At 32.6% G+C, this 17,583-nt stretch overlaps 2 protein-coding genes across 4 annotated transcripts; both read right to left on the reverse strand.

Annotated features, from left to right (window-relative positions):
- Window positions 1-654: 654 nt before the first annotated feature.
- Window positions 655-4,281, reverse strand: LOC123887355 (probable flavin-containing monooxygenase 1). Its single transcript, XM_045936662.1, has 5 exons — window positions 3,638-4,281; window positions 3,238-3,475; window positions 2,518-2,693; window positions 1,747-2,105; window positions 655-1,208 (listed from the first exon to the last, which is right to left on the reverse strand). Exons 1-5 carry the CDS (start codon window positions 4,073-4,075, stop codon window positions 842-844), a joined length of 1,578 nt encoding a protein of 525 aa, XP_045792618.1. The 5' UTR covers window positions 4,076-4,281; the 3' UTR covers window positions 655-841.
- A 671-nt stretch (window positions 4,282-4,952) lies between these two features.
- On the reverse strand, window positions 4,953-15,890 carry LOC123887356 (VIN3-like protein 2). 3 transcript variants are annotated; one of them, XM_045936663.1, is made up of 5 exons: window positions 15,828-15,890; window positions 11,847-11,960; window positions 7,963-8,650; window positions 6,931-7,250; window positions 4,953-6,408 (listed from the first exon to the last, which is right to left on the reverse strand). In XM_045936663.1, the coding sequence occupies exons 2-5, from the start codon at window positions 11,869-11,871 to the stop codon at window positions 5,240-5,242; spliced, it is 2,202 nt and encodes a 733-aa protein (XP_045792619.1). In that variant the 5' UTR covers window positions 11,872-11,960; window positions 15,828-15,890; the 3' UTR covers window positions 4,953-5,239. The 3 variants fall into 3 exon arrangements, with proteins under 3 accessions (XP_045792619.1, XP_045792620.1, XP_045792621.1); XM_045936664.1 differs by lacking the exon at window positions 15,828-15,890 and adding an exon at window positions 12,042-12,194; XM_045936665.1 differs by lacking the exons at window positions 11,847-11,960; window positions 15,828-15,890 and adding an exon at window positions 12,042-12,164.
- Window positions 15,891-17,583: the final 1,693 nt, after the last annotated feature.

A 17,583-nucleotide genomic window follows, 5' to 3' on the forward strand; every position in this document is an offset into this window, starting at 1 on the left:
CTCTTCAATCAAAATTTCCACATGTTGTCTCTTAATATTATTATTATTATTATTCTCTCTTTATAGGACAATTGTAAATTTATACAAGTTTGTTTTTGTATTTTGAAATATTTTTTTCTAAAAATATTTTGAAATATTTTTTTATCATTTTAGTTATGTATTTTGTAAAAATTCATAATATATTTTCATTGGTCAAAATTCAACATACATTAACGATTGTTATATAAAAATACTTCCAGTTTTTGAAAATTTATTACTGCAACTATTTTTTTTACATGTAAATTTTGTTGCAGGTACTTATAATAAAATACGGAAGGAAAGTTTTATAGCCCCACCAAATAAAATTTATGAATTCGCCACTGACCCCAACGCCATACCTGATCGGACTTGGGTATCCCCACCAAGTTCCATATCCTCGTGAACTAGCACTTCATTTTGTATTTTTTATATTAAAAAAATAAATTAAAAAAGCTCAAAACTACGCAATTTCAACAACCAATTTTTTCTTAAACATAAAAATTGAGAAAATAGTTTGGTTAAGGCTCACTTTTTTTTTACCGGACTAAGACTCATCTTAAAAATAAAAATAAAAAAATGTGATTTAAGAGATTTTTAATTAAGAGAAATAAAAATATAATTTTGATATAAGTGAAATGGACAAAAATAAGAGCAATTTATTAATTTATTAATAAAGACAATGAGACAAGAGAAAGGTAAAATTTGAATGATGAACAAAAGTGAACTCTCCTCCCATCAATTTTGATCTCTATTTTCTTTCTATGCTAAACCAATCAAGGTGAAATGACTCTTTCTCCTCTTTTTCTCTCTCTTTTATTTCTCTCTATGCATTATTACCAAACAAACCATTAGGGACAAGACCCTGATAATCAGTGGGTCCATATGGTTCAAATAACTCAGCAAAAGGACCTTTCTTCCTTCTTGGGTTACATTTCATGTCTTTGCATAATTGATCATTATACCATATGCCACAAGTAACAATGCATGATCTCAAATTTCTAGCATTTTGCTTAATGTTATCTTCCCAAATTTTGGTATCCTTTTCCATCTCTTTAATACTTGGTAACTCAATGTTTCCATCCAAAAGATGAGCTAACCATTGACATCTCATTTCATTACAAAAAATATTTGATAAGCTCTCTGCATATCCTATTATTGCCAGTTGTGGAATTTGAGGGTGAATTATTTGCCTGAAGTTGTACAATATATACACATATATATTAACTTTGAATTATGTTTAAAATTTAGATATAAAATTAACTATATATGATAAAATGAGTCATTCTGAAAATGTCAGAGATCAATAAAAGTGTTTCGTCTTAAAATATTTGACCTACTCAATTTTAAATACAATATTTTGCAACTATACTCTCTAATAATTACTAAGTAAATCATCAATACTTTCTAAATGTGATATTACACTTTTCTTAAACTCTGTGAAATAGTCAAACATATCATTTAAAATGGGATGGGATGAAGGGAGTAAGAGATTTATAGGATTAAAAATAAAAATTTTGATACTCGGTTCTTTTTATAAGAGACACTTCACTTTTTTAGATTCACCAAATAACCAATGTATATAATCTATAATATAGACCAAATATATCAATTATTAATACATCTAAAAAGGTGAAATATTTCTTATAAAAAAAATCGGAGGAAGTATTAACACGACTAAAATCTATTTGTGTCGATAATATGAAAAAGTGACAAAATTTCCTAACTGACCTGTAAAGGGGAACTGTTGAGTCTCCTGATCCATTGATATAATTTTGGAATATAGGAGATTTGAATATGCTTCTAAGTTTTTGGTCACCTTTATATCCTGTGGCAAAAATAACTAAATCTGTTTCAAGGGGCTTAGGTTCTTCATTAACGATCAAACCTTGCTTGCAGAAGCTAAAACTTTGTGATTTCTTTATCAAGATGGATCCTTCTTTTACTTTCTCAAAAAAGAATTCAGGAAGCACTGCAGCTTGACATGAGGATATATCTTGAAGAAAGCTGTGATTAGGTACTAGTCCATACTTCTTCAGTGGAAACTTCAGCTTCAGATATGTTTCGACATATTTCGAAATTCCCCATCTCTAAAAGTTTACGAGTTAAGTGAGTTACACACGAGCAGTTCAATTTTGCATAACTGATAAGAATTTAATTTTTATACACTGACAACGTAAAACTATTTTATACATATGCATTCAATGAAATCATTTTAGGATGTCACTTTTTATGTTAGGTCCAAAAATATGACTAACAAGTATCTCTTTATCATGAGTTAATTGGACGCATGTGTAAAAATATTTTACACGTGTATAGCAATTAATCTCAAATAACAAAAGGATTATGAAACATATGTGATGAGAGAATTACTAGTAACACATTCTATCAAACTTTTTCGAACACTTTTCTATTATTGGTAAAATTGTTGAGTATTCGAAGAAATGTATCTGAGTGTGTTGCTAAAACTCCTCGTCGGAACAATACAAGGATAAACATTACCAATGGTGAAAGTAAAGTGGCAACAAGACTAAGTAGAAATGATTCACCAGGCTTGTGAACTAAAAGCTCTGCAAAACGGTTCAAATACAAAAGTCCTAGATTAATGCCCCCAATGTTGAAATCTTGGAAAATCCAGTGTGCAGTTCTTTGGATAATTGTGCAAGGATGAGTAACTCCTATTGAAGTGATAAATATAATTAGTTATTTAGAAAAGAGAAAAAAAAAATTAATAATAAATTTTTGACTAAACGGCATTTTTGTTCCTAACTTTTACAAACTTGCAATTTTGATTCCTAACTTTAATAATAGCACTTTTAACCCCTTAATTTTAGTCTTTTTTGACCAAGTTGACCAAGAAGAATCACGTTGACTTTGAAGCAGCTGCATTGTACTGGCATTTTGTAAGCGTGACAACGCACACGTGACAAGTGACTCACATGCCACATTAACATGTCTTGGCATGTCATGTGAACAATGAATCACGTGTCACATCAGCTTACATACCAATGTGGCATGTGAATCACTTGTCACGTGTACGTTGACTTGGTCAAAATCAATGGGGGACATCATTTTGCAAAATGGACAAAGGTTAGGGGGCCAAAATTGCTTTTATGAAAGTTAGGGAGACAAAATCTCAAGTTTGTGAAAGTTAAGGTGCCAAAATTGCAATTTAGACTAAATTTTTTCTTTGTATAAAATTCTGAATAAATATATACTAACCATTTGCATTTGCACATTCAGTAGCTATGTCAAGAGCAGATTTTTCTGAGCCTACCACTGCAACTCTCTTGTTTCTTATCAGTTCTGCAGCAACCTCGTTGTCCAAGGCAGAGTAATCCATAGAATGCATAACTTTACCTGTAAAAACCTCTGAGCCTTTTCCAGGAGGAAACTCAGGAATGTTTGGAAAACCACTATATTTTCCGATGCAGAGAATAACAAACTCAGCCTTATAAACCTGGTAGTATAAATATTCAATCTAGTTTATCATATTGTCTTTAAGCAATAGCAAACATTATACATGAATAAAGCATCATCACTGCCTATATTTCATTATCTACAAGAATTAAATTGATACAAAAATTGCACAAATTAATTAGAATCCATCATATGTACATACCTCAGTTGATAATTTCTTCGTATCTTCAACAGTAATATGCCATGTTCCTTTGGAGCCAAAAGGACTGCTATTACCACTCCATAATTCCCATGACTTCATTTCTTCATTAGATCCTCCAACATAATCTATATCAATGACTTTGGAATTAAATCTTATGTTAGGAATGATGGAAAAATGTTGAGCATAGGAGTTTAGATAATCTAGTAGTTGTTGACTACTTGGACAATCTTCTTTTAATGAAGAATCCCATGGAAAATCAGAAAACTGAAAGGTTTCTTTAGGGTTTTGGAGTTTGGTAGTCTCAATTGTATGTCTCCATAGTCCTCCAATGCCATCATCAGCTTCAAAGACAATTGGATTAAAACCAATCTGTAGAACATACTTGCAAGCAAGTAAGCCACTTATTCCTGCTCCAACAATTGCAACCCTTTTTTCCATTTTGGATGAGACTAATTGTTGTAGCTCTTTGATCTGATTAACTAAGGAAAGGCCAAAAATGTTTTGAAATCTTGAAAATTGAATGATAGTAGAAATCTTGAATGTTAGAATTTTTTATAATTTGTTTGTGGTCACATGGTAGATTTGTTTTGTTTAAAATATAGAAAATGATACGTATCAAACAAGCTGTCACATATTTTACAATGCATACCGTGAGAAAACAACCAAACTTAAATGAGATAACCAATCAGTGGACAAAACAACAGAACGGATAGCGTGTGGATGATATCTTTGACCTTGGAGAATAGAGATATAATGGTAAATAAGCAATATCTCTATCAACTAAAATTTCATTGAATAAGCAAAATATCAGAAGTTCGAATTCTGATTTCTGTATATAAAATACCATATCTCTGTCAACTGAATCACAGGAAAAATAAGGAATAGTTATATGGGCGGCAGGCAAATGATTTTAAATTCAATTGTTTCCAAAGCATAGACTAACGACATAGTGATGGAACATGTTCAACCTTGATTTCATTAGTCAAAAATGTTGGGTGGATCCCTCCGAGGCCACACACAAAATAAAATAAAAAAAGGAAGGTTTGTATGTATGATGTGTTTGCCCCCATTGTTTATCTCTTTAAATCTAAGCATAGATTTCAATCATCTTTAAATCTAACAATCCATACAATTGTATGTAGAGGATCCAATTTCATATCGGATTCGGATCCAATTTCCAAAGATCGCAACATTCCATGTATTAGCATATCTGCATTTTGCATAGATTTCAATCGAAGTCATACCAAAATAAAAAGTTCACGCTCGAACCATTTTTCATCAACATACAACTGAAATTCAAGATTTGAAATCGATATTTGACTTATGGAATTCTGAATTTATGGACAAATCCATTAACATTAAAAGAACATTATTGTCTACTTTGGCCAAAACTACATGTTCAGCATAAACCCTTCAATGTCATCCAATGATAATTTATCAATTTGAAATAGTAAATCTAAAAAATATGAATGACAATGTTGAAATTAATATAATTGATGACTTATCTAAATGAAGAATGTTTTAAATATAAAGAATTACTTCATCACAACCCAGGAGAGAGCTTCAAGCTTCAAGGCTAGTAGCTGGACCTACAAAATCAGGTCAATGCCAAAGCTTCAAGCAGAACCCTGCAGGAACTGATGATCTCTTGTTTGATACACAATCTGAGAAGGTGTCCACAAGTTGCTCAGCAAGAGAAGCCGGATCTTCGTGAAATGTATCTACATATATTTTCACAATCCTTCTTTCTTCAGGGGTTGCTCTTAAGCTGTACCAAGTCAGAAATTTCTGTCTGAAGTTCTTTTCAATGTGTCCTTCACACTCTAACCATCTAATCACCTTCACATAATACTCAAAACCCCGATCTGGAAAACCATTGCCCTCACAGCCCTCGTCTTGCCTTTCACCACTTCTCTTCTTGGATTTGCTTCCATCTCGAGGGCCACTCCTTTTCCCAGATCCATTTTCTACATCTTTTCCACCGACTTTGGATCTACCTTTTCTTCTGGGACCATCTTTAAGTAATTCCAACCTGCCGGGAGTATTAGGAAATCCCCTTTTTGAGCTACCTGTTAACGGAACACATTCCCTTCCCGTTGGAATTGACCCATCATCAGTGCTCGTGTCCTTGGTTACTTGTTCCTCTGCCGAATGCTTGTTTTCAAGCTTGAATGCATCAGAACTAGGTATAGTGTCAGTCATTCCTACAGCAACCTGTTTGTCTGACAAGGAATCTGCATCAGTGGGACATCCCACTCCGCCCAAATGGGAACAGTTAATAGCATCATTAGATAGATTTCTAGAAGCAAGCTGGTTGCTATCCTTGTGATAAATAGGATAATTATCTGATCGATTATCAGTTTGGTCGCTATGATTAGTTTCATCTTCCACTGATGATGGATTGGAAAGACTGCTACAGTTGGTTACTGGGCTCTGACTTCTTTCCGTTGCTGAACAATTTGGGACTTCATCCTCACCATGCTCTGTTGTGACTTGAACTTCGCACATACCCGACTTCCTCAAATCATTGGAAACAACTTTGAAACTGTATTCTGTAGCTGGAAGTAAATCCCTGATGTCGAGTCTTCTATTTGGTAGGAGATTCGTGCAAGTTGGGTTCAATGGATAGTTCACATCATCAGCTTTGTGATGCCACACGGCGTAACCAGCATTATTTTCTCCAGAAGGATCTTCCAAACACAAAATAACAGTGAGGGATGTTGCAGTGACATCTTCAAACCTCACCATATTTGGCACTAGTAAACTTGCATCTGAAAATGTAGACACAGACTGATCAATTATTTACCTTATTTGAGAGAGTAAACACAATGGCAAAAAATCAATCTGCTAACAATCTTTTGCAATATTATAATTAATATATTCAAAACAAAATCAAATATAAGTACATATACATAAATATAATCTTATAGGTCAAAAAGTTGAGTTTTCCTGTCAATCCCAGATGTCACTGTATGTCCCAAAAGTTTATTAACACTGTCACATGTGGTTAAATGTTTTTATTTTTGAACCTCCACCAATTACCAGAAGTTACATGTGAATTACTCAAAATTACTTATGGGCAAACATTCTTAAATATAAAATCCAATAATACAAAATTAATTTCTCCTTATTACACTAATAAATCTTTACCATTATATCAATTACCATAATTGAAAGAAGTGGAGTAGTTGGTTCCATAGAACACATTTGCAATGCTAGTCACATTAATTATCATCTAATTTTGAAAACCAGTGAAAAAGGCATGATATTTTGTAAAAAGAGTGAATGAACACCTTGAATAGTTGGATTGGGCGTCAGAGGCAAGATCCTTTTAGAAAGCATTGAATCAAGTGATTCAAGAGCAACACCACAAAGTTTCTGAACCTCAGGTCCTGAAGAAAGCCTGTTCACAACCCCCCTACCAATCTTCAGTGGTGAGCCAGTCAGTGGACCCACCTCCTGTTCAAGTTTCTTCACTGCTTGATCAACAATTTCATAAAGTTCTCCATACACTTCAGTCCCTTGTAAAAGTTTTTGGCTTAAGGAAACACGATAACATAGTATGTCCACTCGTCTGGCATCCTTTGCTACCATCAGTTGTTTTCTCCAGCATCTAATACATTTAAGAAACAAGGTTAGATGAGATTGTAGATACCCTACAAATTTTTCAAAAATCGTTCTAAAATGATTATAGTGCAACCCTCACATACTGAAGTAACAAATTTACAATCTTTTGATTGAATAACAGCAATCTCTTCCTCACTGTGTTGAGTAGAGTTCAGTAATCACTATAGCAAAGCAAATCAAAAGAACATTCAACAGTTTACAAATCTTTCTCTTCGACAATGCTGATCATACATGATAGTATTAATCTTGATATGGCAGTCCTATGAATGTTTAACGCAAATTATGAGTTAAAAAATGCTATGATTATATTTCCTTCTAAATAGTACCTGAAAGCCCGAGAAAAGGGGGGAAGGATTAAAAACGGGGAGATAAATTTTCAATTGGTCCATTAAGAAACTTTTGCATGAAGAAGGAGAAGACAGACTTTAGCATGTAAAGATTTCTAAGACTCTGAACTTATTTGTTTAGTCACTGTTTATTTTGAAAGTATTTTGATGTATCTTGTAAACAACAAATTACTAAATATAATCATCTTTAATCCCAATAATATCAATGATTTGCATGAACACAAAGCTTCAAATGTAGAAAAGACTCGAAGACCAAAAAAAAGATAAACAGGGAAAAAGAATAAAAGAGAAGCTTATAAATGGATAAACAATTTCATCTAAGAAAATGTAAAACATCAGTTTAGAATTTACCCAAGTAAATCATTTACTTTCCCACATGAGACACAGTAGAAGCCTCCATCAAGCTTCCGATGTTCACCGTCTTTGCCAATTCCAGAACCAGCATGTTTTAAAGCACACTCAAGGTGGCATGACAAGCCACAGGAAACACCGGGAAATGGAGCTTCAGAGCTGCATATTAACCACAGGCTAGGGTCTTTGTTGTCATCATATTGATGACAAATACAACATGAACATCTTTTGCAAAATGCATCTGCTTGATTTAGGGTAGCCTTGCATGCTGAGTTTTTGCAGTATATGGTATTATTACTCACGGTGTCACCATTATTGACTAAAACATTGTTTGCAGGAATAGCTAACTGAGATGAATTCTCAGTTTTTCTCTGCCTTTTAGCAGGTTTCTGACCGTTTGCAGGAAACGAATGTGGTTCAGAGTCGGTGGCAATATCATGTCCGCTTGAATTCTTTTCGGAAACAATTTTTAGAAGATTTTCGATAATTTTCACCTTTGTCAGCCCAGTATACTTCCTTTCTTTTCCCATCTCGGCACACAATATTTGCAAAATCTCTTGACGGCTACATGACTGCAGCATCTCGGATGCACCATCATGAGACACTTTAGATATTTCATATACAAGCTCTCTTTTTCTCTCCATACTCAATTTACTAAATTTTGAAGGATCAAGATCAAGAGCAACACCTAGGATCAAGGAAAAAGAAAACAAATATTAGTACATTATTATATATATGAGAGGATTCCAACTTAAAAACTTCCAGGTGGTGAAGGAAACAAGACTTTTTCAGCAAAGATGTCGGCTGCAACTTGTATTCATGATAGACATGTCAACATCAAGAAATTGAAAAGTTTACACACCTATAATATAAGCATAAATAATGGATTTTATACATGAAACTATAATGCATTTATCTATCTACAAGCACATTTGAAGAGTTAAGGGCCCAATTTTTATTTTTATATTTGTTTAAAATATTGGTTACATAAAATACAACCAAGAAATATTGCAAAGCTCGGTGTAATGGAGACTAATCAAGTCAACCAATTAGGCAACTGGACTTAACCTCCTTTGACTTTTATAGTCACCTCCATAGACCTCTAATTTAGTTGTTAGCACATTGCATATAAAATTATAAGCCTACATCAATCAAGACTCTTTTTTTCTTCAAAATGCATCAATAAAACATTAACTGTATGGCCCCCAAATGCAGCTTGTTAAATATGCTTGGATCTCAACCCCAAAAGCTAGCTTGAGAGTTGAGGTTTGCACTACACTTATAAAGGCTATCTTTACCATATCTCTAGCCAATGTGGGACTTCTAACACACTCTCTCACGTCCAGAACTGAATAAGCTGGAACGTGAAATAAACAACAACGGGTGGCCCAAATATGGGAGGTCTCCACAACAAACAACAAATGGATCTAGGACAGACTCTGATACCATATTAGAATTTGGGAGGCCTATACTCAACCACAAAAGCTTATATTGGGCCTAACTCATCCTCACAAAACCAGCTTGTAAGGTGAGGATTGCCTCTAGTATATAAACACTACACAGGCCATATCTCTTAGCAATGTGGGACTAAATCCACCCCTTCACACCCAACACAATGAAGGTGTTGGAGGCTGCAATGAAGGCAACCCAAATGCCGCAATTAGGCGGACGGGGGCGGACCGCAATGAAGGCGGAATATCCAACACAGCTCATACTAACAGCTCGGCAACAAAAGGATATATATATAGCACAGATTCTAAACCAAAAAAAGCCAGAATTACAAGAGATAAATAAAATTATAATTAAATCAAATAAAAAAGGGAAACACCATCTCAAGAAAGTTGTTCTTTTTCTCTAAAAATTAAAATCAAAGGTAAACCAGTAACCAACATTCAGAAGAAAAAAAAAGCGTGCAGAACAACATTTTACACCGCTGTTGTGTTGCGATCCCTGATATTGCTGACATTGCGGTTAAATACAACTTATGCAACCATAATTAAAACAATTGCAGACACGCAGACATAAAAAACCTTAGGCATCATGCCTCATAAAACCTCGGGGAAGATACCACAGCAAATAAATCAATCCACAGAAAAATCATATATGTCACAAATCAAAATTCTAAAACACCATATCATATTTATCCAAAAAAAGAATAAAATATAAGAGATTAATAATCAAAAGGTGGATCATTAAATTAGGTGGTATAACGTAAAATCACGTGAGATAATAAAGCATAACGCGGATAACGAATCCAATCCTTGTCGTGTTGCGATCCTTTTTATTGCAGAAAATTGCTTAAATACGACTGAAGCAACTTCAATTAATGCAACTGTGGACACATAGATATAAAAACCTTGCCCGTGACAGGCCACAGAAAACTTTGAGGAAGAGACCATAGTAAATAAATCAATCCATAGAGAAATTCAGATACATCACAGTATGACAATGCTAAAACATCATATTATAGAGACTAATCAACAAGCGGATCATTAAATTAGGCAGTACAAATTTAAAGCACGCGAGATAATAAAGCATAATGGAGATGAAGTATCCAATACTTGCCATGTTGCGATATTTTTTATTGCGGAAAATTGCAGTTAAATGTAATTGCTTCAACTACAAGTTAATTGCGGACACATGGGCATTAAAAAAACCTTGACATGTAAGGCCTCAGAAAACCTTGAGGAAGATACCTAAGTGAAAAAATCAATCCACAGAAGAATCAAATACGTCAAAAATCACTATGCTAAAACATCATATCATAGAGATTAATCAACACATTGATCATTAAATTAGGTGGTACAACTTTAAATCATATTAGATAATAAAGCATAACACAGAAAATGGATCCAATCCTTGTCGTGTTGCAATCCTTTTTATTATGGAAACATGCAGTTAAATACAACTTATTTGACCACAATTAAAGCAATTGCGGACATGTAGACATAAAAAACCTTGACATGTCACGCCAAAAAAACTTTGAGAAAGATGCCACAACAAAAAAAATCAATCCACAGAAAAACCAGATAAATCACAAATCACAGTGCTAGAACATCATATCATAGAGATTAATCTTCACGTTGATCATTAAATTAGGTGGTACAACTTTAAATCATGTTAGATAATAAAGCATAACGCAGACAACGGATCCAATCCTTGTTGTGTTGCAATACTTTTTATTACGGAAACATGCAATTAAATACAACTTATGCGAGCACAATTAAAGCAATTGCGGACACATAGACATCGAAAACCTTAACGTGTCACTCCAAAAACTTTGAGATAGATATCACAACAAAAAAAATCAATGCACATAAATATGGTAGTAAAAGTTAAAAATCAGATATGTCAAAAATCAGTAAGCTAAAACATCATATCAAAGAGATTAATCAACAGGTTGATCATTATATTAAGTGGTGTAACATTAAATCACACTAGATTAAGTGGATAATAAAGCATAACACAGATAACAAATCCAATATTGAGATTCTTTTTAATGCAGAAAATTACAATTAAACACAATAATTAACGCAATTATGGACATAAAAAACCATGACATGCCATGCCTCAGAAAACCTTGATGAATAAACAAAGCAAATACATGAATCCACAGAAAAATGATATACGTCAGAAACCACAATGCTAAAACATGAAATCATAGAGATTAATCAACAGCTGTATCATTAAAATTAAGTGTAAAACATTAAATCACGTAAAATAATAAAATATAACACCGATTATAAGTTCATAACGAATCGAATCCTTGAGAGAATTCAATCAGCTAGCTCAGTTTCAACATAACAAGAAAATAACATATAATCCATGAAAATTGGAAGAAATTGAGATGAACGCAGAGAATAATCAAGTGATGGAGGCGTTACCTTCAGAAGAGGAATCGGAAGCCATAACTATGCAACAAGGAGGAGAAGGAATTACTCACTCACTCAATCGTCACATCACATTATCAACAAACATCAGCGAAAAATTCATGGAACCTAAAGAAACGTTAAATTCAATCAACGTCATGATTTGGCGAAGAGAGAAAAGAGATGGAGAAAGATTGAAGTGACAATTACCGAGAAAAAGATGCTTTGAATTGTTGAAGAAAGAAAGAAGGAATCAATCATCCAGTAACTGAAAACCGGTGTGGTGACGCGCGCACACACTCTCTCTTTTGTATGTATGTGAAATCGGTCCATCTTTGCTCATTTTTTAAGCTTTCATTTATTTAGTATGTTTTTGGTAACACAAATTAAGCTAACTTGTTTCAAAAATTAGAAGTGTTTGGTAACAAATTTTTTTTAGTAGCTTATAGTTTATTTTTCAGATGTTATATCACTTTATTCTATTTTTACCCTTTAGTTTAATAACTACTCACTATCAATTTACAATCCTTCAAGGATGTATGAATACTGAATTCATCTAGAATTCATTGAAGAGAAAAAGAAGTTGTTTTATTAGTTCTTCAGGAACTATATAACACATAAAAATATTTTTGATGTGCAATCCATTAGGGATGCATGATGATAAATGGTGATATTTCGTAAGTTCTTCAGGAACAAAATTAATTTTTTCTAAGTTCTTCGGGAACTAAGATTATGAATTCTTCGGGAATTCATGTATTAAATGTCTAAGTTCTTCAGGAACTAAGAATAGGTTTTTTAGGAACCAAAATTATGAATTCTTCGGGAATTCATGTATTAACTTTCTAGGTTCTTCAGGAACCAAGATTATGAATTTTTAAATATGTTTATGTTCTTTTGGATGATCGAAGTGTCGATGTTTCACCATACTGGTGTCGGTCACGAAGCATAATGATGCTTCACCAGACTATTGTCGGTCACGAAACTCAAACAATATCAAACATTCAAGATACATATTATAAATAAATAAATAAATAAATAATTGATCAACATTTTATGTAATATTAATGATCAAAGTGTTATACTTCACCATACAAATGTCGGATATCACGAAGCGTAAACAACATTGAATCAATTAAATACATAAAGGAATGATGCTTATTTATTTATTTATTTAATTTTAATTATTATTATTTGATCTTTATAAGTATACAAGGTTCAAACGATTCATAATCATATAATAATCAAAAATAAAAACTACTTGTGATTTCATAAAAATAGAATAAGAATTGTGTACCTCAGTTGGTAAGCTCGTGCTGATAACGTGTTATGAAATATAAGTAATAGTAATAATATATAAGTATAGAGGAGAGAAGAAGAGAAGAGAGAAAGAATAGAGATTGTATTATTCTCATCAAGGTGTATCTTTACATGACAATACAAGTCCTATTTATAGGACAATATAATGGGACAGTGGAATGGGTCAATGCTTAATGGACATCCACCAAATTATTCATAACAATTTTATATTTATTAACCACTTTAAAAGTTAATTTTACCAAACACTTTAATTTCAATTAACTAGTTTTTTAGCTATCAGCTAGTTTATAGCTTATTTTTACCAAACAGACCCTTATTCTACTATTTTTTTTTTTACGTTCCGTTTTTTTTGGGAAAAAAAATTAACCTTTTTTTTAGTTAAAATTTAACCTTCTATTTTCATTAAAAAATTAATATATCTAATATTTATTTTATTTTTTCTTCAAAAAAAAATATATTCCTCTTTTAAGGGTTAGTACATGTTTTATCCGCTGCAATGTGGACAAGCTTTGATTTACACTATAATATATATTTTTTCGATCACTCATTGTAACGTGAAGATTTCGTCAGTTACCCCTCATTAAATATGTGGGCTTAAAATTCCGTCTTTTTGCCCTTTTGTAATGCTAACAAATTATTTTACTCTCAATGGTCATGCCGCATCATCAATTATAAGGAATCTTAAGTGAACATATTCCATGAAGAGGTAAACGACGTTGGAACAAAATTGAGATTTAAATGTCCCCCCCCCCCCGAGATTATTAAAGTTTTGATAATAACAAAGTATTAAATGTACAATTGGAGATACTAAAAATTTATTTTAAGTGTGCAGAATTAACTTAAAGATAAGTTCTGAAAAAGGCCAGAAGATGAACGCTCAGAGGTTCATAACAATTCAAAGGATATCAACGTCAAAAGTTATGTCTCTCAGAGGTTGAGAACCTCAGGACTTGATAACTCAGAAGTTAACAAAACTCTGAATTGATCTTGGTTTCTGTGAAGACTTGGTCATGAAGGTCAACACTTTTACCAATGAAGAAAATGACCTCTCAAGTAGATCAGAACAACATCTTACATTATTCCTAGTCTCTAGGAGAGAACGTGACTTGTCTAGTCTCTTAGCTTAAAATGGAAAGTCTTCTCTGTACCAGGTCAAAGTTGTTGAAACTCTTACTCAGTTTTGGATTTCATCCAAACTGTATCAAGACAAATGCAAGAAGACAATCCTATATTTATCAACGGTCATTTGCAACGTCTATTTCTCTTAGTGATATAAATACTAGATGGAGTGGATTGCAAATTATAATAACGCACGTACAAGCTATCATTTGAAAATCCTAGAATACAAACACTCATCCTCTGAACCGAGAATTTCATTCTTATTCAAAATACTTTGAAGTCTTTGTGTGCTCATTGTATTTTATCATTAAGGTTCTTTAAGTGTATTGTATTTATTTCAACAAACTTTATTTACATTCTTAAGTTTGAGAAGTCTTTTGTTGAGTGCTTAAGCATTGTGTAGAAGTCTCTTGCTGTGTGATTGAGCATTTTTAATCTTGTGTGATTATAGTGAAATCCCTTGGAAGTGCAAGAGGACTGGACTACTCTCGTTTTGTGAAAGGAACCGGTATAAATCTGCTGTGTACTTTCTCTCCCTCTGATCTCCTTATTGTGTTTGCTTGTTTTATCCGGTGCTAATTTATTTGAGTTGAAACTTAGAAAAAGTTTTAACTTATCTAAAACACAATTCACCCCCCCCCCCCCCTTCTTGTGTTTTCACACCTTCAATTGGTATCTAGAGCTCTGGTCTGTTACTTTTACTTAACAGTGAGACAGTAAGGATCGTGAAAATACATGTCTGGATATGGAGATCAAACACGACCACTAGCAAGTGCAAGTGGAGGAAGTGGTGGTAAAGCTGCTTTTGGCCATGATTACTTAAGTACTGAATCATATGAACACAGTTGCAATAGAAAGCCCCTGTATTCAATGGTGATGCATCTTTGTTTGAATGGTGGAAAGAAAGACTCTATAGCAACATCACTGTTATTGATCATGAGCTATGAGATCTAGTTGAGCTGTGAGTAACTTTTGAAAATCTGAATGAGCATGGAAGGTTAACTATTGAGCAAAGAAATTTACTCACACCAGCTAACTTGAAGATCTATACGAAACATCACAGGGTTAAGGATATTGTTGATGGTGCTATCAGACATGAAGACTGTGTCAGACACAGAAAACAAGATCTATACGAAACATCACAGGGTTAAGGATATTGTTGATGGTGCTATCAGACATGAAGACTGTGTCGGAATAGAGAACAAGTTTTCTGCTAAATCTATCTTTGACTCTATGTGTGCTACGTATGATGGAAATGAGAAGGTTCAAGAAGCTAAAGCAAGTCTTCTAATCAGACAGTATGAACTCTTTACCATGAAAAAAGATGAAGATGTTGAAACTATGTTCACAAGATTTCAAACTCTTGTATCTGATCTTAAGGTGTTGAAGATAAGCCATAACTAACAAGGAGAGGAATTACTCACTCACTCAATCGTCACATCACATTATCAACAAACATCAGCGAAAAATTCATGGAACCTAAAGAAACGTTAAATTCAATCAACGTCGTGATTTGGCGAAGAGAGAAAAGAGATGGAGAAAGATTGAAGTGACAATTACCGAGAAAAAAGATGCTTTGAATTGTTGAAGAAAGAAGGAATCAATCATCCAGTAACTGAAAAACCGGTGTGGTGACGCGCACACACACTCTCTCTTTTGTATGTATGTGAAATCAGTCCACCTTTGCTCATTTATTTAAGTTTTCATTTATGTAGGGTGAGTTTGGTAACACAGATTAAGCTAGCTTATAGTTTATTACATGAGTTTATAATCTTGTTTCAACAAATTAAAGGTGTTTGGTAACAATTTACTAGTCTATATTTTATTTTTCAGATGTTATTTCAAGTAGTGTCTGAACTTATAACTTTTTACACTTTATTCCATTTTTACCCATTAATTTAATAATTACTCACTCTAAAAAAGAAACTACCCACTATCAATTATGTCATTTTATATTTATTAACTACTTTAAAAGCTATTTTTACCAAACACTTTAATTTCAATTAGGTTTTTTAGCTATCAACTAGTTTATAGCTTATTTTTACCAAACATGCCCTTCTTCTACTATTTTTTTTTTTTACGTTCCATTTTTTTTTTGGTAAAAAAATTAACCTTTTTTTTTTAGTTAAAATTTAACCTTTTATTTTCATTAAAAAATTAATATATCTAATATTTATTTTATTTTTTCTTCAAAAAAAATATATTCCTTTTTTAAGGGTTAATACATGTTTATCCGCTGCAATGTGGACAAGCTTTGATTTACACTATAATATATATTTTTTCAATCACTCATTGTAACGTGAAGATTTCCTCATTTACCCCTCATTAAATATGTGGGCTTAAAATTCCGTCTTTTTGCCCTTTTGTAATGCTAACAAATTGATTTACTCTCAATGGCCATGCCGCATCATCAATTATAAGGAATCTTAAGTGAACATATTCCATGAAGAGGTAAACGATAAAATCTTCATATTATAGGGGGTGATTAAAAAAAATATTACAGGAGATAAATCAAACTCGTCCACATCTTTTATATTATAAGCTTGTATACACAAGCAAACTCTAAACCCTAATTTGTTTTCCCAGTTTTCCCTCCATTTTATCTTGCAATTTTGTCTTGACTAGGATTCGAACCCGCAACCCTTCAATGCAAGACAATATTTCCAACCATTATGGCAAGTATATATACCAATTGTGATTAAAATTATGTGCAATAATTGATAAGCACCATCAATTTTAAAAGTATATCATATCAAAATTATTGTTGACTATATTATTCATCACGAAATATTTTTATGTCTTTCCTGATCAATGATTTTTTTCTACCGGATCATAAATTTAGAGAATAATTATCATGTGAGATTTGGAAAGTTATTATCACGTGTAATTTGGAAAGTTATTATCAAACTCAATTCTACTAAATCAATTTTTTTTGCAATACAACCAAACACAACCATAGTCATGTCACTAATCACATTCATTATTTTGTTTTTAATATTGCAGATTTAATATTAACCGATGATCAATTGATATAATATGCACTAGCAGACCAATTGTGATTTAAATTATGTCCACAAAGTGTTAAACTCCATCAACTTTCATAGGAAAGATTTCATACGACAATTAAGCACCATCAATTTTCATTGCACAATTTAAACAATTAAAAACTGATAATCTCTTATATTATAAGCTTGCTAACATAAGCTAACCCTAAACCAAATTTTTTTCCCCTCATTTTCTCTTTCTTTTTATTGCAGCTTTATATTAAAAATATACAGATTTGTCATCAAACCTGCATCTCTTACTTACAATAAAA

The sequence above is a fragment of the Trifolium pratense genome, linkage group LG5 (assembly GCF_020283565.1).
Source record: "Trifolium pratense cultivar HEN17-A07 linkage group LG5, ARS_RC_1.1, whole genome shotgun sequence".
In the NCBI taxonomy this organism is placed as follows: domain Eukaryota; kingdom Viridiplantae; phylum Streptophyta; class Magnoliopsida; order Fabales; family Fabaceae; genus Trifolium; species Trifolium pratense.

Excerpts from the sequence above, each read along its gene's own strand:
- LOC123887355 (XM_045936662.1), bottom strand. The coding sequence starts at position 4,075 with ATGGAAAAAAGGGTTGCAATTGTTGGAGCAGGAATAAGTGGCTTACTT. Across the intron at positions 3,476-3,637 it reads CGAAGAAATTATCAACTGAG|GTTTATAAGGCTGAGTTTGT; the intron begins GTATGTACATAT and ends TTATACTACCAG. Across the intron at positions 1,209-1,746 it reads TCAACAGTTCCCCTTTACAG|GCAAATAATTCACCCTCAAA; the intron begins GTCAGTTAGGAA and ends GTACAACTTCAG.
- LOC123887356 (XM_045936663.1), bottom strand. The coding sequence starts at position 11,871 with ATGGCTTCCGATTCCTCTTCTGAAG. Across the intron at positions 7,251-7,962 it reads AAAGTAAATGATTTACTTGG|ATGCTGGAGAAAACAACTGA; the intron begins GTAAATTCTAAA and ends TAAATGTATTAG. Across the intron at positions 6,409-6,930 it reads GCCCAATCCAACTATTCAAG|ATGCAAGTTTACTAGTGCCA; the intron begins GTGTTCATTCAC and ends CTACATTTTCAG.